Genomic DNA, 18,637 nt, shown 5'->3' with positions numbered 1-18,637 from the left:
ACAAGATCTAACCTTCGTCTTCTGCATATCAAGTAATTGTCTCCACTGTTAGCCTTTGAACCACCCAGGAGTGATGTCTCTCTGGACCAGCAGTGCCATTCTGGTGTTAAGAAAGCTGAAGTGAAATAGCTGCGTCCCTGAAAAAAATGTTTGCTTTGGAATAATTGACATTTTCACATTGAAAAATGGAAAATCCTCATCTGAACCTCTACTCAACTTCTTTACCTGCTCCTCCTTGTTTACCAAGTCCTTTGATATCATTCAGCTGAAGCTAAAAGTGGACTCCGTGCCCTCCTAGGAATTCGAGCCACAACTACAACTGTACTACAGCCTGGCTTCTGTACTGGGGAGTGAACTAGGCTCGGAGTTACTATACTTACAGACAGAGAAAGGCATTTGTGAACCACTGTAGCGGCCCTCGGAGAAAATTCTCCTGCACTGCCTTCTGCAGAGGTGGCTTTCCTCCCTGGCCTTTGCTGTGCAGCCACGGGATGCCCCTCTGTTGGCGGTCCCTGCCCCGTGGCAGCTCGTCCGGGCACTGCTGGTGGCCGTAGCAGCTGGGACTTGGGAGAATCACTGGGCTTGGAAGCCAAAAACCCTCCGCGAGCCTCGGCGAACCCGCTCCACATGTCCCTCATGCCGCGTGTATCTTCCGTTCGTTGTCAGCGCTCATTAAGACCGAGGGCATCTCTCTCTCCCGCTCCCTCTGCCTTCCCCCGTGTCTCCAATTTCACTGGAAGGGAGTCAAATGGAGAGGAGTCCACACAGGGTCTGGAACGGATCAGCAGGTCAGCTGGGAATGCCTGTCAGGCAGCCAGCGCGCTCCCTCCCCTTCTCCCTGGCTTTCTTTGAGGTTTGTAGCTCTTCTGCTTTCTTGTTGCTATTGCCACCCTCCCCACACTCCCCCTGCCACACACCAAGCACCCAGACCTTTCCCGAGCACTTTACTTAATCCCCGGGATTCTTTATATAGGAATTAATCTTCTTGTCACAGTGGGAGAGCTGGGAGGGAGAGGAGGGGGGGGGTACATTTATCTCTCCTGCTGAGGTCTAGAGTTGCATTGCTGTGATTATTGGTGGTAGCAGCGTGCATGTGGCTGGGGATCTGTGTTTAGCTTCTTCGTTTCTTAAACGGCACAGGGGCAGCAGCAAGGCAAGTTGGCAGCCGGGCTGTCGGGCTGCATTGTACCTGCTGCTAGAGAGAGGGAGTGTGAGTGGGGAGCAGCATGGCAGAACGAGAAGCCAGTGGCTTGCAAGTCCTTCTCTCCACCCTCCAGGTAAGAACAGCTCGAACTAACAAGAAAGACGCTTGGGCTTGTTTTCCTCTTTAATCCACCAGCAGCGACTCGTTGGGCTGAGGTTGCCGGTACGAGCTCCCCGCTGCCTTGTCTCTAAAAAAGCATCAGGGTGCGGGAGTCCTGACCTGCACCTCCCACCCTAAAAAAGCCTTTTTATGGAATGAAGCTTCACCACCCGGTGATGAGCGCCGGCAATTAACGCTATGCATCAATCACCAAGCGGAGTCTCGGCTCCCCAGCTCTGGCCGCGGGGGAGCGAGGGGAGGTGTGAGGAACCGGCAGCTCCGCGATGAATGGGACCTGACAGGGCTGTCAGTCTGTGAGCGAGGAGAGCCCCGGCCGCGCGCGCCGGGCTGGAGGGGGGCGAGTAAACAGATCTGCCTGGAAGCAGCCAGTTCCTCCCTGTCAGATTGTCTTCACCAGGACCCTTAAGCACTCCCCGGGAAGTGACAAAAACTCTTGAGGCTGAGGTCGGCGAGGAGCTGGGTCTGCTCAGTAAATGCTCTGGAGGAGCAGAGGGAAGTGCCTCAGTCCAGGATGCTACTTGTTGGAGAAGCTTGGCCACAGGACAAAGGAGAAGTATCTCTTCCTCTGCCTGTAGGCAACCCCCTCAGTTCTGTTTCCCCCCCAGCATGGATGCACTTCTCCTGGTCTTGCAGGAGAAGATGTCTAAGCTGAGGCATGAGCTACCCTATGAAATAGAGTGTGTGTTTTGGGAGGGAACCTGTGCTTTCATGAGCCATCCTTTTCTCATGAGGGGTGAGTGGGAGTTGCTTTGCCAAGACAAGCTGCTTGCATAAAAAGAAGCTTTTTGAAAGCTGTGGTGAAATGTCAGTTGTCTGTAGGTCTCCGGTGCCCTGAGCCCTTGTGTGCGCCCGTGCTGGTGTGGGTCAGAGCCCCATGGGGATTGGAATTTCACATCTGAGGCAGCAGCAGAAGCATCTTCTAACTGCTAGGTGTGTTGTGGAAACCTCCCACATTGCAGAAGCAGAAAATGAGGGACAGGGTGTGTAAAACAGACTTGCCCTCCTGGATGAGCCCAAGGATTCTTATCTCACGATTCTGCACCTCGGAAGGTTTCTGTGACCAGCTGCAAGTGTGTAGGGAAGGTTATAAAACCCCATGAGACATAATTGGCTTCAAAACTATAGTTGTGGGGGCTGATCAGCCTTGACATTTTTATCCAAGCTTATGTAACTGTCAACAACTTCTATTTCTCCTATCATTGTCAAACCCTGGTTTGCCCTCTGTGGTACCCCGTGGCAGTGGGTTCTGTGGGTAAACTGGCACACTGTAGAAAATTGTCCTATTGTCCCTTTTTTCAGCAGTGTAACTTTCCTGCTCTTACGTTCTTACAGCTTATTAATAGGTGTTTTCTACTAGACGATGTTTTTGCTGGGTTTGAGGTATAGCCCTCTCCCTATTACTTTGGATAAGTGTGAGCTGAGTGTGCAACTGCTTTTTCTTATGCTCTCTAACATTAACAGTCATGGTGCTCTCTGCATAATCAGGGAACAGAGCTGGACAAGGTCCACGATTAAACTGGAAGCTGTAGTTTAAAATCAGGTACGCAATTCATTGACAAAGCTACGTAAAGGGCTAGACTAGAAATAGTTAGGAACACTGCAGGTGAAACAGGCGGTGGTACTGGTAAAATTGCAAGGTAGCATATCATTCATCTCCAATATTACAAAATCTATTCTTGGTACAAGACCCTCTTTTTCAAAAAATTTTGTATTCGCTTAGAGAAGAGCAAAAGACTTTTCTGTTGTATCATCAATTAAATGCAGATGTTTGAGTGCTAGAGAATAGAAAGTTGTTGATGACAATTACAATGTTGGTATATTCTGATTCCCTGCTTTCCCCTACCTCTAGCCCAAACATTATCAGCATAACTCTTCAAAGCCATCACCTATTTTTCCTATAAAAACCAGGTGATAAAAAAGACCTTTACTTGTCACAGTTGGAAAACATTGGCCTGGGAAATAATTAAATTTTGTTGATGTTTGCATTTGCTGATTAACATCTCTCCACACTTTGTTATTCTATATAACAGCTGTCCAAAAATAATTGCTTTGGTTTTGTGTCCTCCTGGATTGTAAGTGCTGGTTCATAGTTTTTTTATTGGGCATGAAGAATATGTCTGCTGCATACAGCAGGCTATTCTGCAGGATAATACCGTGTGTTTTTATTTTCTGTTAGCACCTAATATTGCTTTGTATGCAGAAAGCTTCCAGGTGAAGATTGAGGGAACATTGAGACACCAAGGCAGTCTTTATAAACTTCAGAATAAAACCATCCCTTCTCTTTCAGTCACTCGTACAGGGCTAAATTTCTACCTCATTTCCAAACACCAGCACAGATTATCATTCTCAGTTGGAGGAATGTCCCCACCTGAGATAGCGTCTATCACCTTCAGCCAAGGGAATGATCTACCCCATCTCCTCCTGGCATAGACTCTTTTACTCCTACTCTCACAGCCTGGCTTTGGTAAGGATGGTTTCATGCAGAACGAAACCAGAATAATGTGCACTTTTTAACTCAACTCCTGCTCCAGTCAAGGAAAGAAACACCTTTGGTTTCTGAGCTCTTCAAAACTGTTCCCAGTGCAGCGAAGGAGCGTGATCCTCCAAAGACAGCTCAAACCCCTGAAAGCACGACGTATTACAGATGTTCTGAAAAGTGACAAGGTGAAAAGCAAAAACCGCTTTCAAAGCGCAGCTGCATTTTGTCACCAAAATGTCACTGCAGGGAAGACGTGACATTTCAGATCTCTAGGTAAAAAGTGCTTCATTGCTTACAAGGTGCAGCTTTAAAATTGAATTTCTGATTTTAGAAAAACCTCTCCCAGTCTCACAGGTTTTGTGTCAGTATGGCAGAGCTGAGCTCTTAGGAGCTTTCTGTAGTTTCTCATTTTGCTTCTAACTCTGTTATCTTCTTGTTCTTTACTCTTGCTTCTTGACTGTCCCCCTGCAATGGTGCTCCTATAATAATCAGTTCTCATCCCTTTGGCTTGGTTAGCGTTACCCCATTGTGTTCCCATCTCTTGCTGCATGACATCAACCTTCTCACCTCACATCCAGCTCTGCTCTGTCTTTCATACAGGGACAGAGCAGTTCTCAGACCAAGGCTGGGGTGGTTACTACTCCTCACCCTACTCCCTGGCCACAGCACAGCAGAAACAAATATCCCCCTATGTATGGTTTACGACCATGGAAAAAAGTCTGACATCCCATTTTATAGACAGCCTCCCTAATGCAAGGTCCCCGAGAGATTTGGGATTAGATCTCTTGTTTATTTTAATGCCAGGAGGAGGTATTTGGGTGTTAGTTAAAAACAGCTGTTAGTTGCTAAGCAGAACAACAGAAAACTTAAGCCAGCACCTTTCATTGTGTCCCAGAGTATTGAATCCCTTGAGAATGTAGAGCATCCTAGTTCCTGCAGCTCGGTCTCCTGACCTTCATCTCACTCTATCCTCTATCCATTTTGCTATATAAGAAGCATTTTTATTCTTCCCCTATTTTCTCCCTGCTCTCTTCTTCACTTGCCAAGCCCAGACGTGAGCTTGCCTTGCTTACCCCTGAGAACATCTCCTTATTCCGTGGCAGGGTACATCGTGTTGCCTGAGGAGTCCCAGATTTCCTGTTGGCTCTCAGCATGGTTTTCACATGTTTCCTGAAGCCCCAGTCCCCGTTCACATATTCTGCAAAGCTGGCAACCCCTGGGGCCGTTGGCAGATCTTTGGCTCAAACTGTGTCCTACTATGTTGGACTGCACAGGTTCCCAAATGCTATGGTTCAAAAGGAAAGAGGCGAAAACCTTACGTATGGGTGGAGGATGTTGTTTGTGTGGAGGGATTCCTCTCTGAATGGCTGTGGTGCCCAGCAGGGAACGGATACAGGTTCCACTGTTTGCTAACTTGAACCTCTCTGCTCCTTTGCGCTGCCGCTTTCGAGCTGTTTTGCTGGCTGGCTGACAAGGCAGTTCTATTGTTATCCTAAAGACAAGTGGGAAGATATCTGTGCTGCTCCAGCGACAATGAATATAAACACATTTTGCAAAACACTTTTGTCTCCTCTGCATCCTTGCACTTATTCTGTCAGCAGAGCTGCTGAGATTCCTGGCTTTGAGCAAAATAGATGCAAAAAATTCCAAGCATTGCTCAGCAACCCCAATGCCCACTGGTTTGGGTTGGGGATGGAGGAGCTCGAAGTTTGGATCTGTGTTTTTGGGAGGCAGCTTTGGCAGGCAGGGCTTAGTGGAATAGCCTGAGAGGGAACAAAAATCAACTCAAAACCAGATGGCCATTTTTATGTGGTTCATTAACTGAGTTTTACTGAGATTGTTGTACCTAAAGTGAACAGCAGTGGACTTAGTGTCCTCCTATTCCTTACAAAAAATATTCTAGCTTTGGAGCAGTTAGGGCAGGTATACTCTCAGCTATGGGGTCCAAGGGGAAACCTTCAGGGGGAAGCACTGAGTGCTCCAGCAGCACTTTCCTGCCTCTACTGCCAATGTCTCTTAGGCTGCATGATCATGTTTTCTGCTTTAACCGTGGAATAAAAGGAATAATTCTCTTCAAACACTACTATAGGGGTAGTTCAGGGTCCCATCACAACTTTCAGGGTCAGAGCTTGTTCTTCCCACCTCAACTGTCATCTCCCTGTCCAAGGAGAATGTAAATGTAACCCCAAGCTCTGCCCTACAATTCCTGCCTCACCACCCTGGGGCACTAAAAAGCAAGAAAGAAGAAAGGAGGTGAGCATCCGTACGTTAACCCCAAATTCCTGCCAGGCCACAGAAGAAATATCAAGGTTTGGTGCTCTTGTGAATCAGTGCAGAACATTAACAGCCCTCACAGAAAGCTGAAGCATGTCTTGGACTCTGCTGAAACCCTTCCACCGGCCGAGCGGGGACCACAATTTCACACTCTGTCCCCAGGCTGGTCGCAGCTGTTTCTCTGAGCGCACTGCCAGCTCCTCTGAAAATGCCTCCAGTTGGGCTCTCCAGAATTTCCTGTGACTACATTAATGAGAATTCAGGACCTCGGGGTGCAAAATGTAAATGGAGACTGATTAGAGCAGCAGCAACTATGGCTGGGCTGAGAAAGAGAATGTCTTCCAATCTGAGTCTGAGCAGAACTTTCCATGTCGAGCAAGGAACGTGGGCTTCAGTCTGTCTTCTGCTGTCCCTCATCCTTGCTTAGGATGGCCTGTGCTTTGAGGACAAATGAGATTGTGTCATGAATGTTCCTGGAGACCCCTTTTTCCCTTGCTGCAGAAATACAAATGCAGGGTAGCCTTGTTGCTAAAACAGTTGAATGCAAGTCTGGAGAAATGGATTATAACCTTCTTGTATCGGAGCTAATCATATGTAACATGTCTAATAATGCCACCATGTCTCACATCAGTGTTTGAGAAATCAGGCAATGAGCACTGGAAAAAAATATCTGAATTTCTGGTAACAACACAGTAAAAAAAAAAAGGAGGAATAAATTAATAATTTGTCTTGATTGCAGAGCTTGGATTCCACACAATAAATAATGCACAGAACGACATGCTAAAGGATGATGACAAAAAGCTCTATGGGGTGGTTTTCCAGGCAGCAGGCACTGCCCATCCTGAAGCAGAGGTTTTGTGAAATAAAACAAGTTGTCATGAAATTTAAAAATGCAGTTACTCCAGGGTGCCAAACGAAATAACATGAACACTTTAAAACTGGTGCTTCTTAGCTGTTGAGGACCTGAATTTGCACTCATGGCCAGGCTGTTTAAATTAGACTATTTGGATGTAATATAATGGTAAATTATACCATGTCAAGCAGCTTTATATTGTGTCTTTTTGTACAACTGCTGCATTATGGACAGAAACACACATTACACTACATTATGTAAGGAGGTATATGCATTTGTTTAAAACACTTATCTTTCACATATAGTATAAAAATATATTCAAATGCATTTGCTTATTTATTTGTAAGTTCAGAATAATTATTGGTGGCTATCTAGCTTCCATAGGTGTTTTGTATGCCTACAGATATATTTATACATTACATCAATATTTTTATGTCAATGGAAAATTTCCACTTTCTCCTTTTCTTGGGCTTCAATAATTTCCCTCTGTGAAATATATGAAAAGAGATGTTTTCATACAGAGAGTTGTTTGCTTGAATAGATCTTGCTTGTGTTTCTTTGTCTAGCATAATCTTATTTTCAGTGTATTATGCTGCATTTTGTTGTAATGACTCAGAGATCTTTTCAACACATTTTTCTGTTCGATGCATTTGTCCAGTCCTCTTGGCTTTATCTATAATGGGGAAAAATGTCTGTGGTAGAAAATATGCTCATGGACATCTTTGAATTAAAGTTTATTATATTACATTTAGCAAAAAGCGCAAGACAGTTACTTATATTGAAAAACATGTGGGCTGATAGTGGTTAACTTTAGCAGTGCCTACTGACACCAGCAGAGAGTTTACTGATGTGTGTTAATAGGAAGAAAAACATTTCATAAATGTACCAGGAATTTAAGAGATGGGGAGGAATTTCGTGCCACTTGGTCTTGGATAGCAGGGTTGAAAATTGCTCCTGGAGTTGTTGCTATCATAGGGATGCTGCCTCTGTGAGATCATTCCTGTTTGTGTGAGGATAGATGACACAACACATATCATCATTGCTCTTGCAATGAAATCTGGGGGGACTTATGTGTCTGGAAGTGCAGATTAAAACCCCTTCTTCTGCAGGGCTCCAGGAGGAGTCAGTGGGAACTGCAGAAGTAAGGCGGTGTTTGCTGGTAGCTCCTTGTGGAATAAGCCATGATCCCGGGGAGAGGTGGCTCTTTTCTGTGTATGTTAGGGTTGATGTATGGACACCTGAGAACCTTAGGCTTTCACAGGTCTTTGAAAATCCCAGATCCGTAGATATACCATGTGCCCACGTATGTCGTTGGGCTCTGCCAGACTCCAGCTCCGTGACTATGTTCTTCTCACCAGACCAGGATATAAAATAATTCCCTGTTGCCTTTCCCTGTTCTTTTAATAAGCGCTTGTCTCACAGATGGTGTATTTGCACCTGTTTGCCTACAGGGCCCGATGGGCCATAGGGTAGAAGCCTTGATCCACGAGCCGGGGCTGTTCTGCGTGCCAGGCTTGCTGCTCATCTCTGCAGGAAAGGATGTAGGACTGTGATTCTCAGGAAAAGCAGGCTGGTTCCAGTCCCTGGGGGATTGTTGGGAATGCATCTGGAAGTTGGTGAGACATGCTCCTTGAGAGGAGGCTACAGCTTCTCTAGGGAGACCTAGAATAGTTCAAAGCAATCTCACCATAGTCTCCCTTCTCCCCACTGACAAACCCAAGTTTGCTGCAGGAGGTGAGGAATAAGAGTTAGGGGGAGGCCATATGGTACGTTCTTCTGCAACTAAATTACTGGTCAGTGCCAGCAATCCTAGAAGCTGTGTGTGCAACAGGAAGCACTACTGAGCTGCTGTTTCAGAAGAGACAGTTTAATTAAAGATGAATTTGAAACAAGAGCATGAGTCCAAACCACTCTCAAATATTTCTAGACATTTTCTGTTATAATTTTAAAAAAAAGGACACAAGCCACAAAACAACTGCTTTTTTTCCGATTTATTCAGCTTTGTGAGAAGTTGACTGAAATATAGTCTAGGTGCATTCTTTGTGTGAAGATTCAAATTTCCAAGAACTGGATAATCTTTTGCCTTTTCATACAGGGAAAACAATTTATCTTAGTACAGTTTTGGGAAGGAAAGTATAATGTGATGAAGAATGCCCCTTTAAAATAAGGTCATTCACCTCTACAGGTCAATGGAGACACATCACCTTCATATCCATGACTTAGTACTTCCTTTTGACCTATCATACTGTTACGGCCTTTGTTTTACTGAGTGGAGACCTACCAAATTATAAAGAAATCTTGGTTTCAGAAGTCAAGAATTTGTCATTGATTTCATAAGATGTTTTTTGGAGAGGACAAAGACAACATCGTAGAGACCCATCTGCCCACAGGCACTACTAAGCTACACAAAAGAGAATGAATGTTTTAGACCAGCTATTGATTGATAGGATAAAATCTACTTGATAAGAAATTCTCTGGGCAAAGCTAAACCTCCTTTCCTTAGGGGTTTTAGAGAACAAGGTTGGTTTTTTTTCTCCTCATGATCTGTTCTCCTGGAAGAACACAGCCTTATTTTCAAAAGGTGCTGTAGGTTGAGGTGGAATTAATGAGGAAAGCAAAACTTTCATGATGATTCTTATTAGAAAATTGAGTAATTCTGACATGGAAGTGTCCTGTGGGAGAAATAACTATTCTACCAAAGAAATCTTGGCTTTTTTCCCGTTTTCAACAAGTGACGCTTTGAAACTGAAACATGCATTTTTCTGACACTAGAGCTATGGAAGCACCACAGCACTGTGTTTTACTGCAATCAACTACTGTGAAGCCTTTTATGCACATTAATTTTCAGTGTAATTTACAGGCAGAGGCTTCCCGCTGGGCCCAATGGATATTTGATCCCTGTGGTAAGCAGAGGCAGACTTTTCTCCCCCAGGCCCATCTGCTCCACTGCACTCTCTGCTACCTCTTCCCTTCCATTCAAGAGAGAGAATGACAGTGTATTGACAGCTAATGCAGGAGTCCTGCTTTATTCTCAGGACTCTTACAAACTCTCTCATCAAACTCATCTAATGTCTGTGCCTCCGGATTTCCCCATTTGGTAGTAAATGGAGATAAAACTTGTCTGTCAAGTTAGGGCAAAGGGAGTCTTAGTTCACACTTTTTCCCAAATCAAAGGCTGGAATAGCTGGCTTCATGAGCAGATGACACTCATGTGGCCTGGGTGAAAGCAGTGCAAGGCCTCTTGTTCTCTGCCGTCCTCTGTTTTTTATGGGATTCCTGCTGAAAGGCCAACGCAGCAGATTTACACTGAAGATAAAGTTGGCCCTCCATTTTACTCAGGACTAACCTGGCAAGCAGGAGCGTGACAGGGAGAGAAAGAGATCCTTCCATAAGCAGTTGGCTTGGCATGGTGAATGCCCACCTGTCTGCACTGCAAAGGAGGGGAGGAGGGAGAATGGTCCACCTGACCTTTCCCTATGATTAAAATGCTGATCTGATGAAGTCAGAGGAACAAACTGAACTGCCTCCTTCGACCCTCCATTTTTCCAGGAATAAACCAGTACCATCCACATGGAGACAGCTTCTAGAGAGGCTAGGGGAAAGCAGCACTACTGCCCTGATTTATCTGGCCTCCTTTTGGGCAAAATCTCCTGCGTTTGAGTGGCCTCTTGCCTCATGCTAAAGTTCTGCAAGTGGGGGAGAGAACTGGAGATGACAAATGGGAAGGAAAACGTGCGCCTAGCTCTGTTTTTCTTTGACAATCTCTCTTCCAATAGGGCTTAAGTCACTTGATCTCCCCATAATGCACAGGGATTTCAAGGGGACAGCTGGAAGCAGAGATGCGTTGAAACGACTTGTTCTCTTAGATGAAAACCATGCTTATTAGCGGCTTGTTTCAAAAGCTCCCGCAGCAGTGGCTGTATCTCACTGACTGCAAAGTCTGGAAGGTTTTGTCTAAAAGGTTATCTGAGTGGCTGGCTGATCAAACAGATGGAAATCTTCCCAGCTGAGTTCCCCTGCTATGTCCTAAAAAAGCCCGTGGAGCACTGTTACACCAACAGGTCTCCCTGAGAACATGCTTAAATAAAATAAGACAAAACAACTACTTTTTGGTGATGTCTCCATGCTGGCGAAGGGTGCAGGCATCGGAGGTAGACTCTGACATGGCTGAATCCCCTACTGGGTATTCACTGAAGAATTCACCTTTCACTCAGAGCTCAGTCCACCATGACATCAAGACTACGTTTGCTCAGATCTTGGCAAGACACGTGTGGATCTATGGGGATCTCAGAGGTCCCTCCCCATTGCTGTGGCCGGAGCAGAGCAGAACGTGGCTCATGCCAAAGGTTCCCTCTTTTCAGAAAAGTCATGCTATCACATGTTCAGCCCTTTCCTATGTGAGACTGTCTCGGGAGAGACAGCCCGGGGAGTTTGGTTTGGTGAAGTCCACAGGGGATCTCAGTAGACTGAAGCTAAACAGTGTGTAGAGGATGGCACATCAGGGGATACTGTGCTCCTTGTCTCCTGGGTCGGGATGTGCTGGGTCAGTGCCGTCCCTTGGACACCCGTGGGCACAGCAAGTGCCGGAGTTTGCTCTGCTGTCGAAGCACCACAGTCTTGCTGCACAGAGAAAGGCGCTGGTAGGCATAAGATCTCTCATTCATCTCTCTTTGCAATGTCCCTGATCTACATTAGCCTAGATCTCAGCTCAGAAGTCTCTGAGAGGAGAGTGAGCTCCTATTTTTAAATTTAACTCCTATTACGTTTTCCTGGAGCACAAACGCAGCAGTGAGCTCGTTCACTGAGCTAATAAAATGCCTTTTAGCTTGACTGACCAGCACTTCGTTTGCAAGTGCTTCTGAGCTACTGAAGTAACAAGGCCTGAATAAAGCCCCAAACATGCCTTCCTTTAACGTGGTGGCATTGTCTTGCTGCTGCTGGGTGTCTCGCACAGAATGTAGACTAAAGGTAATAAAAAGCTTTGTTACCTCTGGATGGAAAATGACATACCCCTCTCACACCTTTTAAAAATTTGGCAGCCTTTTCAGAGAACTGAGGGCTTTGCTTTTAAGAGATTGCTGTTTAAATCTAGACAGATGGATCTCAGCAATGAAGTTAGACAGTTGTTCTGCTTTACATTACTAGTAATAATACTTTGAATCATTAGAATTTCGAAACAGAGTTTGCTATTCATTATAGACGCCGCGTTTCGTTTGTTGTTTGATTTTTCACTTAGACTGGATGGGAAAAATAGGTTCATCATTTTCACTTTCAGGTTCTGTCTCCTAACAAAATAAGCTGTGACTAACATTAGTTATTAGCGGTTTGTCTCCACTACCCATACCTCAATCATCATTATTAAGAGTTGATTGATTAAAGGCATTTTCATTGCTGTTCCAGAAAGCACTTTTGAAAGTGGGGTAGATTGACATATAAGGACACTTACGTTGGCAAGAGAAAGGACTCTTGTCTTTCTAAACCAGAATGTACTTTATTATAGTGATCCTTTTCTTCAGCCTGGACAAGTTGATGTCAGACTAATGTGTAGCAAATGGGTCTGTTAGTACTGGGATACAGAGAGAAGACCAGACCTAACAGAGCATTATCCGAGGCAAGTGCCAGGGCAGACTGAGAGTAGACATAGGGACCCCATTGGCTTTGTTGTGCTTAGCCTGAGCAGGAACATCACAGAGAAGTCAGGGATAGCGGCACCTTCATTATGGCTATTTATTTCCACCTGCACATACATACCCTCTTTTGCAATAGTATTCAAAATCTGTGGTTTTATTAAAAAGCAAGTACATCTGGAAAATTTGCACTTTGAGAAATGTCATTGCTTGAAAAAAACTTTAATTCCTAATTACACTTCGTCTTGGAAAGACAGAGTGTTCTCTGGACTGACACCCATAAAATCTCACAAAGAAAGAAAGCAGCATGTTTCATGCTGCTCTTTCATCATTAGTAGTGGAAAAGCGACCTACAACTGAATGGAAAATACAGATCCTTCCTATCAAGTTTGGGTGGCAATTGTGTTAAGTAGCTGTAACAGAGTGGCTTTTGAATGAAACATTAATATTTTAACATAGTTCAGTAACAGATAAATTAATATAAAATACAGGAATAAATCCAAGAAACAGCAATAAACAGTAGGTGCTGCCATGCATATGGACATCATTGCACAAGAATGGTTAATGTCTTATAGAAACTTATTAAGAGAGTGTGAAAGACATATGCTAGAATGATTTTGGCATTAAAATAAAAATAGATTAAAAAGAGGAAAAAGTTAATGATATAACATCAAATCCAGTCACAATTTTTAGGTGTCATAGGTAACTTATTGTGAAATAAGAGATGAAACCTGTGAGAATTTATCTGCAGTAGAAATTACAGAAAGAACATTAGAAATATTCAAAGGAAAGTGAAAAAGCCTTTTGTAGAATATCACGTGTTTTGATGTATCTCAAAGTTTCCTCATTCTTTTAAAACTTCCAATTTGACAGAAGCATTTTAAGGTTATATAATAATGTGTTTTACCACTGGCTCTGCATAATGAAGTAATTGCTCTATTAGAGATGCATTAGTGAGAGGAGCAAGTGACACAAAAGGAACTTTGTATCAGGAGGAACTTCTGCACAAGGACAATCTTTTCTTTGAGAACATAGAGAAAAATCTGGCATGAAAAAAAGAAAGAAAGAAAGAAAGGAAGAAAGAAGCAATTTACTTTGCCAACAGTGTCCAAGACATCGCAGTCTGTCAGGGCATAATTCCTGCAGATATCTGGGTGTGAATACATTTTATTAGTGTGACACAATAATGGTGTGGGACAGACATGATGAACAACCTTGCTCCGAAGTTAGGCAAAACACCTTGCAATCTTTGTGACATAGCAGGTGAAACATCCTTTGGAAAAGGGGCAGGTCGTGGTCTACGTGCCTCTTGATTCCTGTATGGCTGAATTAAATGTAGCATCTCCCTCATCCTTGGGCACAGGGAAGAATCACTTCATCAACAGGGCTAGGACTCACCAACACTGAGTAGCCTTTTCTTCTCCTAGTCTGGCATTAGGATTCCTTGCAGAGGGTAGGCATTTTCTGCTATGCTTACTCCTGGGAAATTGGGAGGAGAAGACTGATCTCAGGAAAGGAAATCTTAAAACCCCCCACAAGTAAATGGAAGTGTGTGATTGAGAACTATAATACTTCTGTGCAGAGAGTGTTTCTGCTTCAATGTATTGGAATCTGGGCTGTGCCACCATTCCTCTTAGGTATTGACTAAGTGAATTTCCCACCACAGGGTGATATTCCCCACCAGGAAAATTAAGGGACAATGAATCTGATCTTTGTGATGAGGGATGCAATGGGGCAGGTGTTAATTAATATTTGTGAAGAAATATGTGATCCTGTGATGAAAGGTGTTATGTCAGTGCAATTTATTGCATTAAATATAGTAAGATTCCTTGGCACAGACTATTTCCACCATGTTATGCACCAAGTTATTTTGGCTAGAGATCATCTCAGGCCAAGCTGTTACATCTCAACACCTTCAGTGTTTTGAAGACATTGAGATAAAAGTTTGGAATTTGCCCATCTCTGCTTTAAAGCAGTTCAGCATATATCCTTCAAGAAGAAGCTCTGAAGCTCAATGAATAGGAGAAAAGCCCTGTGCAACAGCATGTTAGAAGTTGGCTTTGAGGCACTTCTTCTGCCCGGTCACCTGGAGGAGCTGTCATCCATTGAGAAGGCTATGTCGTCATTACACCCAGCAGTGATCTGGTGTGTTACTGAAAAAAAATAAAGGTTGCAGGTTATCATACCTAAGTGCAAACAAGGATGAGAAAAAACATACCTTCAGGTCACTGCAGGCCATGAAAAAAGCCACCCACTGATTGCAGCAGGCCAGAGAAAAGGACCTTTTTTATGACTCTGTGCTATATTCCCTGGTATAAAAACCACAGCTTCTGCTCTGGGTTGATGCATGGAACCCGGCTTGGTGTTAAGCATCAGCAGGAACGAACATGGCTGGTGCTTGGGTAAATGAGGTGCCCACCGTGCCTCACAGGGGTGTGCAGAAGCCAGCCAGAGGGACTCTAAGGGTTGGGAACAGGAGCAAGAACTTGTCGGGCCACGTGTCTTGTCCTGGGAGGCCCCTTGGCTGCCATGTGTACAGTTTGAGGGCTACGTGATCCCACACAGCTGCGAACGCCTTTCTCGCAGGATTATAGAGGTCACTTAGGACACTACCCGAGCAGCAAGGTCCTCCTCTCCCAGTCTTTAAATAGCCCCTTTCCCTTCCAGGTCTCTTTTGAGTTTCCTGGCTTGCTCTGGCCTATCTGAACTCCTGAGGAGAGAATATCCAGATTCAGCCAAAGAAATGCACTTACTGTTTACCACCGAGGATGGTGATGTCTGTGGTGGTGCTGAGGACAGTTGGATGGGTGTTTTGGGAGCAGGAGCAAGAGGACCATAACTTCTCAGGATCCTTCTAAAGCAGGATGATGGCAGTATTGTAACAAAGTGCTTCAGTAATAACAAAATTCAGGCTGTAATCACTTTAATTTGAATACTCTCTTATTCTGAGGTTGCCTAGTGAAATTTCAGAGATCTCTGAAGCCTTTTTTTTCCCCTCAGAAATAATGATTATTTTTTTTTCCTAAGCCTCCATGTATCCAATACTGTTGATAATAACCTTCCAACAAGAAGAAATCACAGTTAGCTGGCTGAATATTGAGGCTGAGGACGGGAGCGCACAGACAAGAAACTCTCCAGGGTATTTTGCTCTCTTATTTAACTGTGAATTTTTAGCTCCTCTTAAATTAGAAAAAGCAATTTACTCTGACAAGGCACAGAACAGAAGGCACCGAACCTGGCTTCACAGTTTTTGTGAGACTGGATATTCAGCTGTGGGAAGAAGATATCCAGCTGGCAAATCCATAATGCCAGCGGTGAGTGGCTGTGCCCAGCAGTTGGGTCTGGTACGCACCTCTGCCTCGCTGGCAGCAGAAGGGACTCTCTGATTTAAGCATGAATGCAGTTATTAGCAGCCCAATAGTTTCTAGAGGTATCAGGAGAGAGCGAGGACTGACGCTGCTCAGCCCCTAACCTAGTCTTGATTTTAGCTGGTGTTAATTTTGCACCAGGATTTCTCTTCAATAGGCTTTGAATGCAGAGAGTGGGAAATCTTACTTGCAGATGTAAGTCTCATTACACAGACGGTTAGGTTTCTGACTGCTGCTATTTGTGTGGGCAAATTTATTAAGGGTAAGAGAAGAAAGAGGGATATATTTTGAACACATCAAATCCTGCTTCCCTATTTAGAACCAGGCTATTTAAAAACAAACAAGCAAACAAATAAACAAACCAAAAAAACCCTGGAACCGGACATCCTATTCCTCAGTCTCTTTAAAAAAACAGGTCTGGAAGTTTGTTAGCCCATTGCAGCAATAGCGTTTCTTTAAAAACAGGCTGGGATTTTGTTTTTTTGTCTTTTTGTGAGACTATATCCAACATTTAATTTACTAGGAGTATTGTTAAAAATCATGTTATCCATTACCTTGCAGGAGTGACTTTAATTTTGCATTTATTATTTTTGTGTGTGGAATAACTGCTTTGTATTTCTTTCCCCAAATAAAATATTTATTAGTAAATATTGCACCGCACAAATTAATGCTGTTTGATTTCCTTCTGGGCGTCCTCCTTTTTTCAGCATTAATGCTTAGACTCACAGTAAGCACTCTCAGTAGTTTGCGTGTCTCATTTGGAGAAATACCTGCCTTCAGGCAAAAGACATGAAAGCCCAAGGGCTACACAAAAGGCTGAGTGTATGGGAAATCTTTGTTTTAACCCAGTGCTAAAAGGGGAACTGCACTGATAGCTGCTGTCCTTCAGGTGGGACAGGAAAAATCCCACCTCTGTTGGCTCTTCGGATCTTGCGGAAAACATCCCAGGAGACTTCCCTGATGAAACGAGATTACCTGTTACCATGGTTTAGTTGCAATTTTATAATCTTGCCTTGAGTAAATAACAGGTTGTCTTGGCATGTTCCCAGGAACAGGACAAGGAGACAGGGACTCCTTCCCTGCTTAATCGAGGGCCAGCAAAATAACCCGAGCTGCCAGTCAGAAGGAGCTTGGGATCAAGCTGTTGTCCTCCAAACCCAATGTCACCAACTAATCACTTGCTGTAATGTATCAATGACTATTGCTGGGGTATTTTTTTTATTCCTGGCTTTCTCCATCCTCCTGCTGTTTATCTATGAGGAGCTTCAGCCAAGCTAACCCAAGCCCTGGTGTTTCAGGGATTAATTCCCAGAAAAAGCTCAGAGAGGAACTATCAGCCGGGAACTGATTAAATGCATCTGAACTCAGCCCTGTGATACTCCTGGTGGGGTGGGAAAGACAGCAGGCTTTGCTGAAGTAAGGTTGAGATGAGGGTCTCCGGCCAAAAAGTACAGCCCTGCTTGATATTTTAAGTGATGTTTTTTGCTACCTTAGCCTTTGTCCAGCTACAAGCCGTGAAAAGCAGCTGCAGGCTGTTGTTAATAGGTAACAATTTGGCTCTAACTCTAAATCCTTTTAGTGAAATCCTGCAGGAGGTTGGTGATTTTGTAATCTAGTTTGAGCCTCTGGGAACTTTCCTCTGCTCTCATTCCACCCATATACCATGAATGCATCTTCATTAGTCTGTGCGTGTATCGACGTTGTATCTAACATTCGTAAGCGCTGGCAGGAATGGAAAATATTTAGCAAGAGGAATTTTACTTCTCTCCTCCCTTTGCTTATAGTTTGTGCTTGAACCATCAAACATATCTTCCAATAAAAATAACTAATGTGTTTATTTTAACTAGAGCTGTGTAAGTAATTTGCATTAAAGAAATTACTCTATTCATCTTTTTTAGATCAGGCACAAGTTGTGATTTTCTCATTTGTACTTACTGTTCAAAAAGATTTACTGAATATTTTTTATGAATGAATTTGTTGGCAATTCATGCAAGAAGACTGTGGTATAAGTATTAATTTAAACAATTAATTCTAATACATTTCAGTGTCTAGATTTCTTTGATGATTTTGAAAATCTCAAGATAATTAGTCAAAATCTGAGCTGTTTCTTTTCAGCAGGCAAGCTGCCATCTTATGAGACAACAAACAGCAACTATAGGGTTGTTTTTTCTGTGTTGTCTTGCTATTATAAATTGAAGCTGTGTTCTTCTGCAGTATTCTAGACTATCCAGTGGTGCCACTAAAGTTAGTGGGAAATATGTTAGAATTGGTAATGGGACTAGGATTTTATCCACTGTTTCAGCAAACACACAAGTCATCCAATTCCCTCACTGGTGAGCTGGAGGAAGGGGAACAATGGGACACCAACAAAGTCAAAGTTTTAATGTTAAACTATCAAGAGTAAATACTCAAGTAAAATATTTGGCAATATCACCCAGCTCTAATTTGCACATCTTAAAGGCTGATCTTCCACGTCCCCTCAAGTTCTTTGTTCGCCTGAGTCCCTGGATAAAGCACATGGAAAGTCAGAGGATATCTTATGTCATCACTATTTGTGTTAATGGCTTAGGAAACCCACAATCCAATCAGTTAAAATAAACAACCCAGTGTAATAGGAGCATAAATCAATGAAGACTTCATTACTGAAACCTTAATGTGTAATCCATCCACCTACAGAGGAAAGGGATACTGAGAGGCAGCAAGACAAAACCA

The 18,637-nt window shown here is 43.7% G+C and overlaps 1 protein-coding gene across 1 annotated transcript in view; it reads left to right on the top strand.

Annotated features, from left to right (window-relative positions):
• Window positions 1-1,146: 1,146 nt before the first annotated feature.
• AGBL1 (ATP/GTP binding protein-like 1) overlaps window positions 1,147-18,637 on the top strand; it is a 309,960-nt gene continuing 292,469 nt past the window's right edge. The window contains exon 1 of the mRNA XM_014944285.1: window positions 1,147-1,277. Within this exon, the coding sequence (XP_014799771.1) occupies window positions 1,227-1,277 (51 nt within the window). The 5' untranslated portion in view covers window positions 1,147-1,226. The remainder of the gene's footprint in view (window positions 1,278-18,637) is intronic.

The sequence above is a fragment of the Calidris pugnax genome, unplaced genomic scaffold, assembly GCF_001431845.1.
Source record: "Calidris pugnax isolate Ruff unplaced genomic scaffold, ASM143184v1 scaffold70, whole genome shotgun sequence".
NCBI classification, from domain to species: Eukaryota; Metazoa; Chordata; class Aves; order Charadriiformes; family Scolopacidae; genus Calidris; species Calidris pugnax.
This window is presented reverse-complemented; position numbering and strand designations above follow the sequence as displayed.